This window comes from Bactrocera oleae, chromosome 6, assembly GCF_042242935.1.
Source record: "Bactrocera oleae isolate idBacOlea1 chromosome 6, idBacOlea1, whole genome shotgun sequence".
Taxonomy (NCBI): Eukaryota; Metazoa; Arthropoda; class Insecta; order Diptera; family Tephritidae; genus Bactrocera; species Bactrocera oleae.
Window position 1 is genome coordinate 5,178,907 of NC_091540.1, and position 15,823 is coordinate 5,194,729.

At 36.8% G+C, this 15,823-nt stretch overlaps 2 protein-coding genes and 1 pseudogene across 2 annotated transcripts; all 3 read right to left on the bottom strand.

Moving 5' to 3' along the window:
- Window positions 1-1,308: 1,308 nt before the first annotated feature.
- Window positions 1,309-4,006, bottom strand: LOC118681657 (larval serum protein 1 beta chain-like). Its single transcript, XM_070111205.1, has 2 exons — window positions 3,741-4,006; window positions 1,309-3,659 (listed from the first exon to the last, which is right to left on the bottom strand). The coding sequence occupies exons 1-2, from the start codon at window positions 3,948-3,950 to the stop codon at window positions 1,527-1,529; spliced, it is 2,343 nt and encodes a 780-aa protein (XP_069967306.1). The 5' UTR covers window positions 3,951-4,006; the 3' UTR covers window positions 1,309-1,526.
- A 1,838-nt stretch (window positions 4,007-5,844) lies between these two features.
- On the bottom strand, window positions 5,845-8,503 carry LOC106619968 (larval serum protein 1 beta chain-like; annotated as a pseudogene).
- Window positions 8,504-10,291: 1,788 nt separating this feature from the next.
- On the bottom strand, window positions 10,292-12,926 carry LOC118682938 (larval serum protein 1 beta chain-like). Its single transcript, XM_070111139.1, has 2 exons — window positions 12,657-12,926; window positions 10,292-12,575 (listed from the first exon to the last, which is right to left on the bottom strand). The coding sequence occupies exons 1-2, from the start codon at window positions 12,864-12,866 to the stop codon at window positions 10,443-10,445; spliced, it is 2,343 nt and encodes a 780-aa protein (XP_069967240.1). The 5' UTR covers window positions 12,867-12,926; the 3' UTR covers window positions 10,292-10,442.
- Between the last annotated feature and the right edge of the window lie 2,897 nt (window positions 12,927-15,823).

Sequence of the window (15,823 nt, forward strand, 5' to 3'; positions counted from 1 at the left end):
ATTCACCTGATATGGCACCGTGCGACTTCTACCTTTTCGGAAAAATGAATTTGCCGATGAAAGGAAAGCGTTATGCAGACGTAGAGGCCATTCAAAAGGCTTGCACCGGCATACTGGCGGCCATACCGGGCAACGAGCTAAAACACTCCTTCGACATGCTTTTGGACCATGCAAAAAGCTGTATTAAAGCAGAAGGAGACTATTTTGAATAAAATTAATTGATTTTGCCGATAAAACCATTTGTATTTTTTTAAAAATCCTGTTTACTTTGGAACGCTCCTTGTATGTCATGATTACCTATGCTTTTATTTTATATGCGTAGGTTTCCTGCTATTATATACAGGGAGCAAAGCAAGACGAAATCGAAAACGGAGTGAACTCTATTCTTATTTATCAGCTTAGTATTGTGTATTTACATATAGACGGTACTTCATCGTTTCCGGTCAATACCAAATAATTAAGTTAAACTTTCTATCCTATTCATAGTATTAAAAGCCGAAGTGTTGTGTGCCTTACCGCTTGTTTGGTTAGCTTATAATGCGGTTCTATATATCCCTGATCATTTGTTGAAGCTATGCTTTATAGAGTATCTATAGTATATATAGAGAGAGTCTAGAGTTCTTATCTTAAAGAAACAATTGTTATGTCGGAGTCAAATTACTGGGTCAAATTTCTTTCATGACAGATAACCAAATTCTTAAATAGTTCATACAGAAAGTCTATCATATCGTCCCTTTTGTGGATTTTCGTCCTGTTGTTTTTTATATAACAGCTACATAAATTATTCTACAATATACAATAAATTAGGTATTGTCGTTGAAGTTATCTAACAAGACGTTGAGGAAATGAGCTGTGACGACAGAATCGGACCAACTAAAAATGTATATATATAATTTGGTTTGGAACCCTGTACATAACATATGGTATGTTGGAGTCAAATAGGTGTGTGTTTAACCTGCTACAGTATACAGTCCTTTGCTGAGCAATGGTTTTGCGAGTCTCAAATGAAAACTGTAGCTCTGGATTCGAAAGATGGTTCTACGTTACCGAAATTTACAGAGGTTTTATTCGACTAAAGTTAGTAATTTCCGCAATATAACGCTGTATTTTCGTTCTCTGTAACGTTTCTTTCCTTAATTGCTGAATCTCAAACATTGAGATCAGTCACAAAAGGGTTCGGTTTTAGAGACAGCTGCTAAAGTTTTTGTAAACTGGATTCATTCATTATCATAACACTACTACTTTTCAGAATCATAAAAATTACTTGTCGTCAGAATCATAAAAATTACTGTAAAAATATGTAACACGTTTCGAGTTTAATTTTTTTAATTTCCTTAGCAATTATTTGCTTATTTTTTATTTTATTGCTTTGCTTGATTACATTCTATAAAACTAAGTAAACATTTTTTGATCATTAACAATTAAACAATGGAACATCAGCTCAATCTGAGAAGTGTTCTTTATATAACGATTAATAATCTGAAAATCGGCGATATTTAAGTCCACAGCCAGCTTGAGCACTTGATTTAATGGAAGTATTTGGTGTAGTATTCGTTGTAGAAGTTGTAGTCGAATTTTCCGTAGTTCTTGTAGTTTTCGTAGTATTGCTTCAGTGTGTCATTGTGATAGATGCTCACATCCTTGAAGTAAATGTTGGGCACGAAGAATTGAGATAAATCGATGGGACGATCAAATGGATAGCCGAATGGTTTGTTATCAATGTGACGTGCACCGGAACCAATGCCGCAGTAATAGGTGTAATCAAAGTTAGCATACTGTTCGACAGAGCCATCGTATGGAGCAATGAAGAAGACGAACTGTAATGGCAAACCACTCTCCCAACCCTTAGGTAAGAGTAGACGATCTGGGAAGCCACAGTGTGGTTCGCTAATGTCCAAAGGTAATTCGTATTTGCCATCGAAGGCAGCCATCACATAGTGATACAATTCAGTGTAGGTGGTGCGATCCTTAACAGTCCAGTAAAAGTCTTCAGATGAACGTTTGATGACATTTACACCAGCTGCTAGTTCATAGACGAATTCATCCAATTCAATGAAGTTCATGCGATTATCCTTGAGCGAGATAATACGTCCATATTCGTCAAATTTAGGTCCGTAGAAGGTGCGAAGGACAACCCTTTGTGCCTTATCAGATTCCACAGTGACATCGTAGTGGAATGGTTTGTGATTGAGACGCATTTGACGAGCGTACAAAGATTTGTCCCACACGAATTTACCATCATCGAAGACCATTTTGTCGTTCAACAAGTTGGTAACATCAATATCAACCAAATCGAAATATGTGACCAATTCACTAACGCTGACATCCTTGACTTGAACTCCTTGAGCAACCAGTTCTTCTTGTGTGTATGGTGTGAAATGATAATTGAAACGGTAGAAGACATCGGCAATTTTCTTGTACAAGCTGTACCACATTGGATCACGCATCATAGTTTCGAAGTTGAGGAAAACATTTGGATGTACCTCAGAATCATTGTAGTCCACATCAGCGAGATACATATGACTCAACATATTCCAATAGCTGAAGAAGAATTTATCGAAAGTATCAATATTCGATTGCATGTAACTTCCGATGAGCTCAATAGATTCGGGTTTGCGCATATCGATCTTGTGTCCATCAGCGGTGGTGTAGTAACCATAGTCTATGATATCATAGATACGCTTGAAGGCGCTTTGGATTTGGTTCAACATGTCGTATTTGCCATAAGATCTACGTTCGAAGTAGTTGCTGCGAGTGCTGAATCCAACACCGTTATAGGAAATCAATTCGGAATCATAACCATATTCGTAAGCGTGATCCCAGGAGAAATCGTCAATTTCACCGAAACCATGAGACAAACGTTCCAAATAGTAACGGTTCAAGATTTGGTTAACATTGTATAACCAAAACTCACCACGACGATCCTTATTCAAACCGAAAGTTTTACCATCCAAGAAGAAAGCATAATCCATGTTCAAGTAGTACCAATATGAGTTCCAACCCAAATCCTCAGTGAAGTATGACAATACAGAGTGTTCGTTGTAGTAGTCAATATCACGTGTGTAATCAACGGGATGCCAGAACATATTGATATTCTTCATGAATGAGACATATTTATCGTCAGAAACAAATTCGTAAGAGTTTTCACGAAGAGGGAAGCTCCTCTCGGCAGCGTACCACTGTTCATCCAAACCCATAAGTCTCCACCATTGGTATGTTTTGAAATCATTGACATAGAAATAGCCCTGGTTGTAATATTGGTGGTTCTTGTGGTAGACATCGTTCAATTCCTTTTCGTATTGAGTGTATTTACTCCAGGTGTTGTAATCGAATTTCTCAGCTTGATAAATCAATTTGCTGTTGAGGAAATATTGTGGGAAGATTTCGTAGATGGATGGCAACATCAGACCCTTGAAATCATCGCGATGGATGACAGCCAAAGTCAAAGCATAGACGAACATGCCTTCGTTGACATGGATGCGAGCCCATGCGACGTTGGCTTGGAACGTTTCCCAATCCTTGGCGTAGTAGAAGAAGTTGAATAAACCGTAAGCTTGCTTGTGGTGAGTCTTAACGAGTGCACCAAAGAATTCACCTCTGGGCAAGAGTGCGCCCATTTTATAGGATTCGTAGAACATCTCCATATATTGATCAAAGTGCTAGAAATGCAAAGTGTGTATATATGTATAATATTAGTTTCATGATGGGGAGACGTAAAGCGATAATTAATTGAAACTTACGGTGTAAAGTGCCTTGTCGTAGACCAAAGTGTGACCCATCTTGATGTACTCCTCGAACATCAGTGGATCCTCCACGCGGTAAACGATTTCGAAGAGGAACTTCTGTTTCTCCAAGAAAGCATGATCGGCTACGGTAACTTTGGTGGGCGAAGAAACGCTAGTGGCGGCCACTAGGCCAACGAGGGCCAATAGTACGATAGTTAACTTCATTACTACAACTGCTCCGGATTAGATACTCAGCTCCAATGCCTAAAGACTGTTGATGTTTCGACAACTTGGCAGCCTTTTTATACCAATTCACTTATCATTAACGTTAAGTTCTTGCCTATTGTCTGTTCTTGTATATTTCCATTGCAATTCTACTTGACCTTTTATGACCGTGATAGTGATCTAACACGTCGCATTATAAACATATTATTCATATGTATTTTGAAGTTGATAAAAATATGTTTAGGCTTGAGCTAATTTTCTCTGCTAAGTTCTATACTTGGCGGAGTACACTTTATCGGATGTTTTAGAAATTTGTTGATGCAGTTTTTTTCGATTGTTTGACATTATAATCTTTCTCTACTACCAGAGACAATAAGAAAACAATCCGCATCGTTTTTTTTTTATTATAACGCTTTTATTTTTATTTTTATTAGCTTAGTATTTTTATGTGTAGGTGATCCATGAATTAGTTAAAGCAATCGTTTGGCGTTTATAGCAGACTTTTTTTCACCGCTTTTGAGGTTTGCGGTAGAAATCATAGGAATCAGTCTTCTGGTCTGAATAATCGAACGCACTCATTACTATATATTCATTAATGTTTTTCGGACAATCCATAAGCGTTTTAGTTCCATCAGACGGATATTGGTGCTTTGGCTTGAAGTCTGGATGGCTTTCAAGAGTGATGGACTTTTCGTCCTTGTGATTCGTCGTAGTTTCCTTTATTCTCGTCAGAGGTAATTTCTTCACAAACGTCAGTTTCTGAAGCGGAATCTGTTTGTTCAGAACTATTACAAGCAAATTCGCTGCCAGCACCAAAAAATACTTGCATTATTGTGAGAAAAGCGTGGGGTGCTTGGTGCCATATTTTTCGTATATCGAGCGTATCACCATTTTCTCTCAATAATACAAGTATTTTCGGTCAATATTACTATCGGTTAATATTAAGAATTATTTTTCACGTTTTAGTTTGAAGTTCTTTAAAAGCGTGTTTTACTTTATTTATTTTTGAATTTTTTCGTGGCTTAACTCATGCAAATTTAGGGGTCACTTAGATCCGGAACATTTGAACCAATTCATGTGTGGAATAAATATAACTCACAGCAATATTTCATTACAGTTGAACCAAAAAAAAAAAAAAATTATAAACAAAATTAATTTCCGAACAGATGTGCAAAATCATATTAGTTTCATCTCCACAGATATGTACACATGTATATACAATACAGCATCTGTTATCAGTAATTCGGGATACTTGAAATGGAGCTTAACTCAATTGTTGGTTCATTAAAAGTACAAAATGATTGTATTTATCAGTGTCTTTGAACAATTTCCGATTTTAAGCACCTGTTCATGTAGCGCTTAGTTGCTGTGGTCAGAAGTTTAATTTTTTTATATGTATATATATATATATATATATGCATATTATTACGAAAAGAAAACATAAAAAATATTTGAAAACGTGTCTTTAATTCGCCAATAAAAATAAATACACATATATAGTAAGAGGTAGAAAGAGGAACATAGGTAAATTGACTCAGCTGTTTGCTTTATATTTGTATATATACTTTGTAGGATCTCCGACGAACTTCGCGGCAAACTGCTCTACAATAATTACGATTTATCGACGTACGAGTACGTTGAAATTGTGTAACATAATATTTTCAAAAACGAAGTTCATCCAGAATATCAGTCCACATATACGTGATCAGTCTTCAGATAAAATGATTAATCCATAATTTTTTTTAATTGGTTCATATCTCAATAACTAAGCCATTATTAAATATGTACAGTATAACATAGAATTCACATCTTTCCAAGGAATATGTATGTATATACAAAGAGAAATCAACTTCAACTGCTATATGCAAATAAACCGAAGTCATACACATTTCCATAAGTTTTGAATTGCCCTAGCATTTGCTTTGCAATTGCTTTTATTCATTTGCTTGAAAAACACTAAACACAAACTAAACTAACACTTGATTTTCAATTACTAAGTAGGTACTAGAACCACATCACAGTGCATTTGATTGACAAGATTTTCATTATTTCCTTAAAAATATCCAATTTTATATATTGGTTATGTTTAAGATCGCCTGATTTGATTGCTCGTTCTAATTGAAGTATTTGGTGTAGTATTCGCTGTAGAAGTTGTGGTCGAATTGACCATAGTTGTTGTAGTTCTCGTAGTATTGCTTCAGTGTGTCATAATGGTAGATGTTCACATCCTTGAAGTAAATGTTGGGCACGAAGAATTCGAATTCATCGACGGACCGATCAAATGGATAGCCGTATGGTTTGTTATCAACGAAATGTGGTCCGGAAGCAATGCCAGAAAAGTGGTTAATATCAATGTTCGAGGAGTGTTCGACAGAGCCATCGTATGGAGTAATGAAAAATACGAACTGTATTGGCAATCCACACTCCTTACCCTTAGGTAAGAGCAGACGATCTGGGAATCCACCGTGGGATTCAATTCGTATTTACCATCCACAGCAGCCATCACATATTGATACAATTCAGTGTACGTAGTGCGATCCTTAATAGTCCAGTAAAAGTCTTCAGATGAACGTTTGATGACTTTTACACCAGCGGTTAGTTCATAGACGAATTCATCCAATTCAATAAAGTTCATGCGATTATCTTTGAGCGAGATAATACGTCCATATTCGTCAAATTTAGGTCCGTAAAAGGTGCGAAGGACAACCCTTTGTGCCTTATCAGATTCCACAGTGACATCGTAGTGGAATGGTTTGTGATTGAGACGCATTTGACGAGCGTACAAAGATTTGTCCCACACGAATTTACCATCATCGAAGACCATTTTGTCGTTCAACAAGTTAGTAACATCAATATCAACAAAATCGAAATAGGTGACCAATTCACTAACGCTGACATCCTTGACTTGAACTTGAGCAACCAGTTCTTCTTGTGTGTATGGTGTGAAATGATAATTGAAACGGTAGAACACATCGGAAATTTTCTTGTAGAAGCTGTACCACATTGGATCACGCATCATAGTTTCGAAGTTGAGGAAAACATTTGGATGTACCTCAGAATCATTGTAGTCCACATCAGCGAGATACATATGACTCAACATATTCCAATAGCTGAAGAAGAACTTATCGAAAGTATCCATATTCGATTGCATGTAACTTCCGATGAGCTCAATAGATTCGGGTTTGCGCATATCGATCTTGTGTCCATCAGCGGTGGTGTAGTAACCATAGTCTATGATATCATAGATACGCTTGAAGGCGCTTTGGATTTGGTTCAACATGTCGTATTTGCCATGAGATTTACGTTCGAAGTAGTTGCAGCGACAGCTGAATCCAATACCGTTATATGAAGTTAGTTCGGGATCATAACCATGTTCGTAAGCGTGATTCCAGGAGAAGTCGTCAATTTCACCGAAACCATGAGACAAACGTTCGAAATAGTAACGTCTCAAGATTTGGTCCACATTGTACAACCACCATTCACCACGACGATCTTTATTCAAACCCAAAGTTTTTGCATCCAAGAAGAAAGCATAATCCATGTTCAAGTAGTACCAATATGAGTTCCAACCCAAATCCTCAGTGAAGTATGACAATACAGAGTGTTCGTTGTATGAGACAATGTCACGTGTGTAATCAACCGGATGCCAGAACATGTTGATATTCTTCATTAATGACACATATATATCGTCAGAAACAGGTTCATAAGAGTTTTCACGCAGAGGCAAGCTCCTCTCGGCGGCATACCACTGTTCATCCAAACCCATAAGTCTCCACCATTGGTATGTCTTGAAATCCTTTATATAGAAATAGCCCTGGTTGTAATATTGGTGGTTCTTGTGGTAGACATCGTTCAATTCCTTTTCGTATTGACTGTATTTGCTCCAGGTGTTGTAATCGAATTTCTCAGCTTGATAAATCAATTTGCTGTTGAGGAAATATTGTGGGAAGATTTCGTAGATGGATGGCAACATCAAACCCTTGAAATCATCGCGATGGATGACAGCCAAAGTCAGAGCATAGACGAACATGCCTTCGTTGACATGGATGCGAGCCCATGCGACGTTGGCTTGGAACGTTTCCCAATCCTTGGCGTAGTAGAAGAAGTTGAATAAACCGTAAGCTTGTTTGTGGTGAGTCTTAACGAGTGCACCAAAGAATTCACTTCTGGGCAAGAGTGCGCCCATTTTATAGGACTCGTAGAATTTCACCATATGTTGGTCGAAATGCTAGAAAGTTTATATTTAATAACAAATTAGCTTCATTTGAGCAGTAGTGAATCGGCTGTTAATTGAAACTTACGGTGTAAAGTGCCTTGTCGTAAACCAAAGTGTGACCCATCTTGATGTACTCCTCGAACATCATTGGATCCGCCACGCGGTAAACGATTTCGAAGAGGAACTTTTGTTTCTCTAAGAAAGCATTATCGGCGGTGGTAAGCATGTTGGGTGAAGAAACGCCGGTGGGAGCCACTAGGCCAATAAAGGCCAGTAGAACGATGGCTGTCTTCATTGCTACAAAAGCTTCGGAGTAGATATTCAGCTCCTTGCTCTAAGACTGTTGATATCAGAAGCATCGACTACAGCTTTTATATCGAAATTTTCTATTTGATGACTCCATTTTGGTGATATGCTATTTGCTAAAAATAAATTAAAAAATTAATCTGATATGCCTTATATCTTTTTTTTCCTCTTTGTTTGTGCAGTGGTTGACCTTATTTTATATTCGAGCATTATTTATTTTTGTAACTGATTAATTACAAAAATTGGAATGCTTTGAATTTATTTATTTTATTGTGAGGAAAGTGAAACACCACAAATATTTGAGCTAGCTGGATTTTTCTCATTATGGAAGGTAATAAGGTGAACAGACATATGTGCACACATTTTTGTCGCGTCATTTGTTTAAGCGCAGCTGCTATTTATTTAAAAAATTGAGGTTGGTTTTGTGAAATTTCAAAATTTTATGAGTATCTAAAATTTTTTTAAGTAATTTTTTTTTTACATTATAAATTGAAAATAAGACAAAGCAATTGGAATTTGCCCGAAGATAAATGACCTGGAGTGTAGTATGGCGTAATTTAATTATTTTTGGTAAAAAAAGGTATTTCAATGACCCGGACGGTTACAGCTGTTTTTGGGATGATCTAAGCAAATATGACATAGTAAGTACGAAGCGAATTTTGGAGGAGGAGTTTTCGTATTTTGGAGCATACATCGAATAGAGACACTTTGTTCTTGGTGTGTTAAACTATGTCGGTTATATGGATTTATATATCAGATATGTTAATAAAATTAATAAAATGACGTTGATAGTAAAGTATTCTGAAGAAAGTATAAGGACTGCGCTATGATTCCAAAAATAATTTGTTTCTAGTTGGAAATTAAAAATATCATATAAACTAAATTTTTTAAGCAAGGACTTACATATATGTATATCTTTATACAGTCAGTTACGATAAGTAGACGCCAGGATCGGATACCATGCGCTGATGGTATGTGGCTAAGACTCTATATAAATTTGCTAAAATATTAAGCACAAATTCTAATGACAGTAATATTGGCTACGTTGTCTCGGATATAGCGTTTGAGTGAATTGTGTATCTCTAGCTCCGAAAATATTCATTGTAGCACCATATAGTGTAGGAAGAAGCTTAGGGACAAAGTAGAAGCTTTAGGGACCGCATATGTATAGTGAACAAGTAAGCGAGGACTATATTTCAGAAAAGAAGGAATTTTATACAGATAACTAAAAATTTCGATATATTCAGCATTCCACTAGAATAATGATACTCATTATATTCAGTAGAAGGGGTTGGGCCAATTTGTGTATCGATTTCATCCATTTTTGCTACCAATATACTATAGACCACCGAATTCATTATATTATGGTAGGTGCATTGGGGCTAGGAGAAGTATGGACCGATTTTATTAATTTTTAGCATCAGCGTACTTAATTACCAAAAAATGATACTCTATGACTTACATTAAGATATCTATTTGGTGAGTGACTGTTATCGTTGAGGTGATATCTGGGGGCTAGAAAAGTTATGGTCCATAGTCGTTCAAGAGATATGGGAACTCACCTCAGAGTACGCGGTATCACATACTTCTTAACCTTTGTGAGGTGATCGGGTTATTAGACGATTTCAGCCATTTTCACACTATATGAGATCATCACATCTACTAAAAACTTTGTGTAAGTAAGCAAAATATTCATAACAATGGTGGTCCGACTTTTATTACCGACTCATGAAGAACAGATGTTGTAAGCATATACATATGTATAGTACATATCTCGAAGAAACTTTGACTTTTCTTTAAATACTATAATTGAAAGACATTTTATTTTTATATTTGCATCGCTATAGAAATTGATTGCATTAACTTTTATTACATTTACGTTTGCTTGACTAACAATTAACTAAAAACCCACATACTAGGTATAAATAAGAAATTTATACCCAATATCTTTATTCCACAGCCAGCTCGATTTAGTTGAAGTATTTGGTGTAGTACTCGTTGTAAAAGTTGTAGTCGAATTGGCCGTAGTTGTTGTAGTTTTCATAGTATTGTCTTAGTGTGTCATTGTGATAGATGCTCACATCCTTGAAGTAAATGTTGGGCACGAAGAATTGGGATTCATCGATGGGACGATCGAATGGATAGCCGAATGGTTTGTTATCAGTGTAACGTAGTCCGGAACCAATGCCAGATAGGTAGTTAACATCAATGTTCGAGGGGTGTTCGACAGAGCCATCGTATGGAGTAATGAAAAATACGAACTGTACTGGCAAGCCACTCTCCCAACCCTTAGGTAAGATCAGACGATCTGGGAATCCTCTCTGTTGTTCACTAATATCCAGAGGGTATTCGTATTTGCCATCGAAAGCAGCCATCACATAGTGATACAATTCAGTGTAGGTGGTGCGATCCTTAACAGTCCAGTAAAAGTCTTCAGATGAACGTTTGATGACATTTACACCAGCGGTTAGTTCATAGACGAATTCATCCAATTCAATGAAGTTCATGCGATTATCCTTGAGCGAGATAATACGTCCATATTCGTCAAATTTAGGTCCGTAGAAGGTGCGAAGGACAACCCTTTGTGCCTTATCAGATTCCACAGTGACATCGTAGTGGAATGGTTTGTGATTGAGACGCATTTGACGGGCGTACAACGATTTGTCCCACACGAATTTACCATCATCGAAGACCATTTTGTCGTTCAACAAGTTGGTAACATCAATATCAACCAAATCGAAATAGGTGACCAATTCACTTACGCTGACATCCTTGACTTGAACTCCTTGAGCAAACAGTTCTTCTTGTGTGTATGGTGTGAAATGATAATTGAAACGGTAGAAGACATCGGCAACTTTCTTGTAGAAGCTGTACCACATTGGATCACGCATCATAGTTTCGAAGTTGAGGAAAACATTTGGATATATCTCAAAATCGTTGTAGTCCACATCAGCGAGATACATATGACTTAACATATTCCAATAGCTGAAGAAGAATCTATCGAAAGTATCAATATTCGATTGCATGTAACTTCCGATGAGTTCAATAGATTCGGGTTTGCGCATATCGATCTTGTGTCCATCAGCGGTGGTGTAGTAACCATAGTCTATGATATCATAGATACGCTTGAATCCACTTTGGATTTGGTTCAACATGTCGTATTTGCCATAAGATCTACGTTCGAAGTAGTTGCTGCGAGTGCTGAATCCAACACCGTTATAGGAAATCAATTCGGAATCATAACCATATTCGTAAGCGTGATCCCAGGAGAAATCGTCAATTTCACCGAAACCATGAGACAAACGTTCCAAATAGTAACGGTTCAAAATCTGAGCAACATTGTATAACCAAAGTTCACCACGACGATCCTTATTCAAACCGAAAGTTTTACCGTCCAAGAAGAAAGCATAATCCATGTTCAAGTAGTACCAATATGAGTTCCAACCCAAATCCTCAGTGAAGTATGATAATACAGAGTGTTCGTTGTAGTAGTCAATGTCACGGGTGTAATCAACCGGATGCCAGAACATGTTGATATTCTTCATGAATGAGACATATATATCGTCAGAAACAAGTTCATAAGAGTTTTCACGAAGAGGCAAGCTCCTCTCGGCGGCATACCACTGTTCATCCAAACCCATAAGTCTCCACCATTGGTATGTCTTGAAATCCTTGATATAGAAATAGCCCTGGTTGTAATATTGGTGGTTCTTGTGGTAGACATCGTTCAATTCCTTTTGGTATTGAGTGTATTTACTCCAGGTGTTGTAATCGAATTTCTCAGCTTGATAAATCAATTTGCTGTTGAGGAAATATTGTGGGAAGATTTCGTAGATGGATGGCAACATCAGACCCTTGAAATCATCGCGATGGATGACAGCCAAAGTCAAAGCATAGACGAACATGCCTTCGTTGACATGGATGCGAGCCCATGCAACGTTGGCTTGGAACGTTTCCCAATCCTTGGCGTAGTAGAAGAAGTTGAATAGACCGTAAGCTTGTTTGTGGTGAGTCTTAACGAGTGCACCAAAGAATTCACTTCTGGGCAAGAGTGCGCCCATTTTATAGGATTCGTAGAACATCTCCATATATTGATCAAAGTGCTAGAAATGCAGAGTGTGTAGAAATGTATAATATTAGTTTCATGATGGGGAGACGTAAATCGACAATTAATTGAAACTTACGGTGTAAAGTGCCTTGTCGTAGACCAAATTGTGACCAATCTTGATGTACTCCTCGAACATCAGTGGATCCTCCACGCGGTAAACGATTTCGAAGAGGAACTTCTGTTTCTCCAAGAAAACATGATCGGCTCCGGTAACTCGATTGGTCGGAGTAATGCTAGCGGCGGCTACTAGGCCAACGAGGGCCAAAAGAACGATAGTTAACTTCATTGCGACAACTGCTCCGGATTAGATACTTAGCTCCAATGCCTAAAGACTGTTAATGTTTCGACAATGTAGAGGCCTTTATATACAAGTGTTCTTATCAGTAGGCGAGCAGTTCTTGTCTATCGTACAGCTAAAGAAGTGAGATTCTGCGTGACCTTTCTGACCATGCCAGTACCCTGCTTTATTGAAAACAATTCATGTGTTGTTTTAATGTTTTGTTTCTTTCACTAAGTTGAGAGCATATGTTGCATATATTTGGTGTGATAATATTATCAGAGCTCACTTATTCAATGCTATGGTCGGCTACCGTTTATATGTTTGTGGTTCATTCTGGAACAGATGTGCTAGAAATCGTATTTATTTAAAACTCAAACACATTCACAAACATATGCAATTAAAAATTATTGTGCTAATTGGTGTTGAGTCCATGCCTTATCAGTTATACATAGGTGTCTTGGAAAACTACCCACTTTCAATCAAGGCTCCATGAGTCTTCAGAAATTATTCAGACCATTTTTGTTTTTATTTGCTTGTTTTGAAGATTTTTGTTAGCAATGAGATATATTATTAATTAATTGTTGCTCTAAAGGTTTGTTCTTCTATAGTTAGCTAACAAAACTGATCGGAAGGAGTTTTATAATAGTGGTTGTTAGAACTCCACAGATGTAAATATGTATATGTGTCCTTATTTTTACCGTTTGTTCCTAATTTGAAATTGAGTTTTTATTGATGTATTTCCAGAAAGCAGAATCATTTTAATACGGATACGTAAGAATTTTTTATTATTTTTTTGAAGATTAATGACAAAGTAATGCCAAAACATAATATTTTTTTTTGGAAACTTAAGATCCCAAAGCAGTTATAATTTTTCACTTCAAATAAAACTAAGTAGTTACCTTCAAATAAAACTAAGTAGTAGTAGTAAACGTTTTTTGTCGAAGAAAGAAAAGTTCTTCATCAAAGAAAGAAGCGCAAAACAATTGCGCTTGCATCAGAATACGTGTTCGATTCGCTACTCTCTAACGCTTAGCGAATAGAAGACAACGAATTATTATTATTGTCACGCTCTAATTGCTTCCAGATATGATAAGATGATAAGGAATGGACGAATTTATAAAATCTCTACTTTTGAAGGAGATTGAGACTGTGTTCATTTTTTTTTTCTAATTTTTTTTAAAACATATCAATGGACTCAAAACAGACTGTGTAATACAATAAATTACCTTTATTATCTAATTTGCATATGCTTCAAAACCGATATCAGGTCAACTAAAGCTCGGGTATACCGCGCTAGGATTAAGAATTTAGCTCTGGAATAATTTTTAGGTTTCTTTTTTCACACCACCAAATAGCTTGAGCGGCAAAATCGGCGGAGCGACTATTGGCTGTAAGAGAATTTACACTAGAACCTTTGGGCATAGCTTGGTGGGTATTGGCGATTTGACAAGCACCCGCCATATAATAACACTTTTCGATTGGGGAAGAAGGTTCAGAGTAAACATAGGAAAAGATGGTTTGTGTAAAGGCATGTTAACTGCGCGCAAACGCCGAGCTAATGAATCAGCAGACAACTCCAGAGTCAATATCTACGTGGACAGCCAAGCAGCAATCAAGCTTTTAACCTCATTTCGGCCAGAAGTGTCTCGGAAAGCAGAGCACTAGTAGAGGGTATCGCCAAAATTAAGCGCATTTCATCTCTACTGGGTGCCAGATCACAAAAGCATCGAGGGCAATGAGATACTGGACGAGATTGCCACGAGTGGTCACTCGAATACGTGGTGAATATTGGAAAACGCATAGAAAATCAAGTCAAAACGTGATAGAACGATCTACCTGCTTGCAAAACTGCAAAAGTCATTTGTAAAATGGTAGATGGTAAATATACAAAGAGAAGAGGTATCGTTAGTGAGGCCACAGTTTCTGTTAAAATTCGCGTCAAGCGCAGGCACCTTAAAGGATGACTACTTTTCAAGAGCTTCGTAACGGAATTCCACAAAGGACCAAAACTGATTTATGCGTGCCTTATTAGCCTACCAGACTAACCTAACATAACATTTTTGACATATCTCTTGTAGAATCCCAATTTTCCTATATTTTTTTTCAGATAACATAATTCTTCAAAAAATGTTGTAAGTTTATATATTGTAGAAATATAATAGGGCTACGTATGTATTTGCTAAGCTGAGAGTCAAAAAAATCATATATTTTAAAATTAATTGACTCATGCTGTTGAGTGATCGAGGCGCTTATATCTGATGTTTCATGTTAATCACATCGAAATTGAAAAAAACTCTCTTATAGGTAAGTGGATTTAAAAGATCTGTGATTTTTTAGATGAACACCCTATTTGCATGACAATAATAAATATTTTTGAAGATTTACTGCTTAATTTTAATCTGCATATGTTGACGACTAACGAGTCACACACAAGTCTTATCACTCAAAGTTGTTTTTTGTTTTATTTAAATTTTTCGAAAAAATTGGCATAATACCTATGTACGCGTGTTACCTGAACTTTGCATATGCTGAGCGGAAACACGTACAATTATTATTAGCATTAAACACATAACCTAGAGGTTATCGACAAATGCTGGTTTGCACACGATGCAATGTTTAGAACATATGCACTTTTCAGTTTAAAAACTTTCACTACGCTTTCAGGCGGTAAAATTCAGGTGCTAAAATTACAGTTGCAGTTAACGCTAGGCGGCGTAGCTATGGTTCTAAGGATAATGCCTTGATCACTGATCGTGTGTTTTAGGTGAATTACAAGCTCAATTCCATCGAGCATGTTTTTGGAAGAATATGTCCAGTACTCGAGTAGTATCAGCATGTATGTATAACTGTTATATTATATTAAAGCTAAAAATTTTATTTTTGATATAAATTAAATAATTATTACTCTTTAAGCGTTTGGTTAAGCCGTCCAAGCTTTGTGTAGTCTATAAGATGGGGGCCTT

Bases quoted from the DNA above. Each gene is read 5' to 3' on its own strand.
- LOC118681657 (XM_070111205.1), bottom strand. From the start codon at position 3,950: ATGAAGTTAACTATCGTACTATTGGCCCTCGTTGGCCTAGTGGCCGCC. The intron at 3,660-3,740 runs GTAAGTTTCAAT...TTGCATTTCTAG, and splicing joins ACGACAAGGCACTTTACACC to CACTTTGATCAATATATGGA.
- LOC118682938 (XM_070111139.1), bottom strand. From the start codon at position 12,866: ATGAAGTTAACTATCGTTCTTTTGGCCCTCGTTGGCCTAGTAGCCGCC. The intron at 12,576-12,656 runs GTAAGTTTCAAT...CTGCATTTCTAG, and splicing joins ACGACAAGGCACTTTACACC to CACTTTGATCAATATATGGA.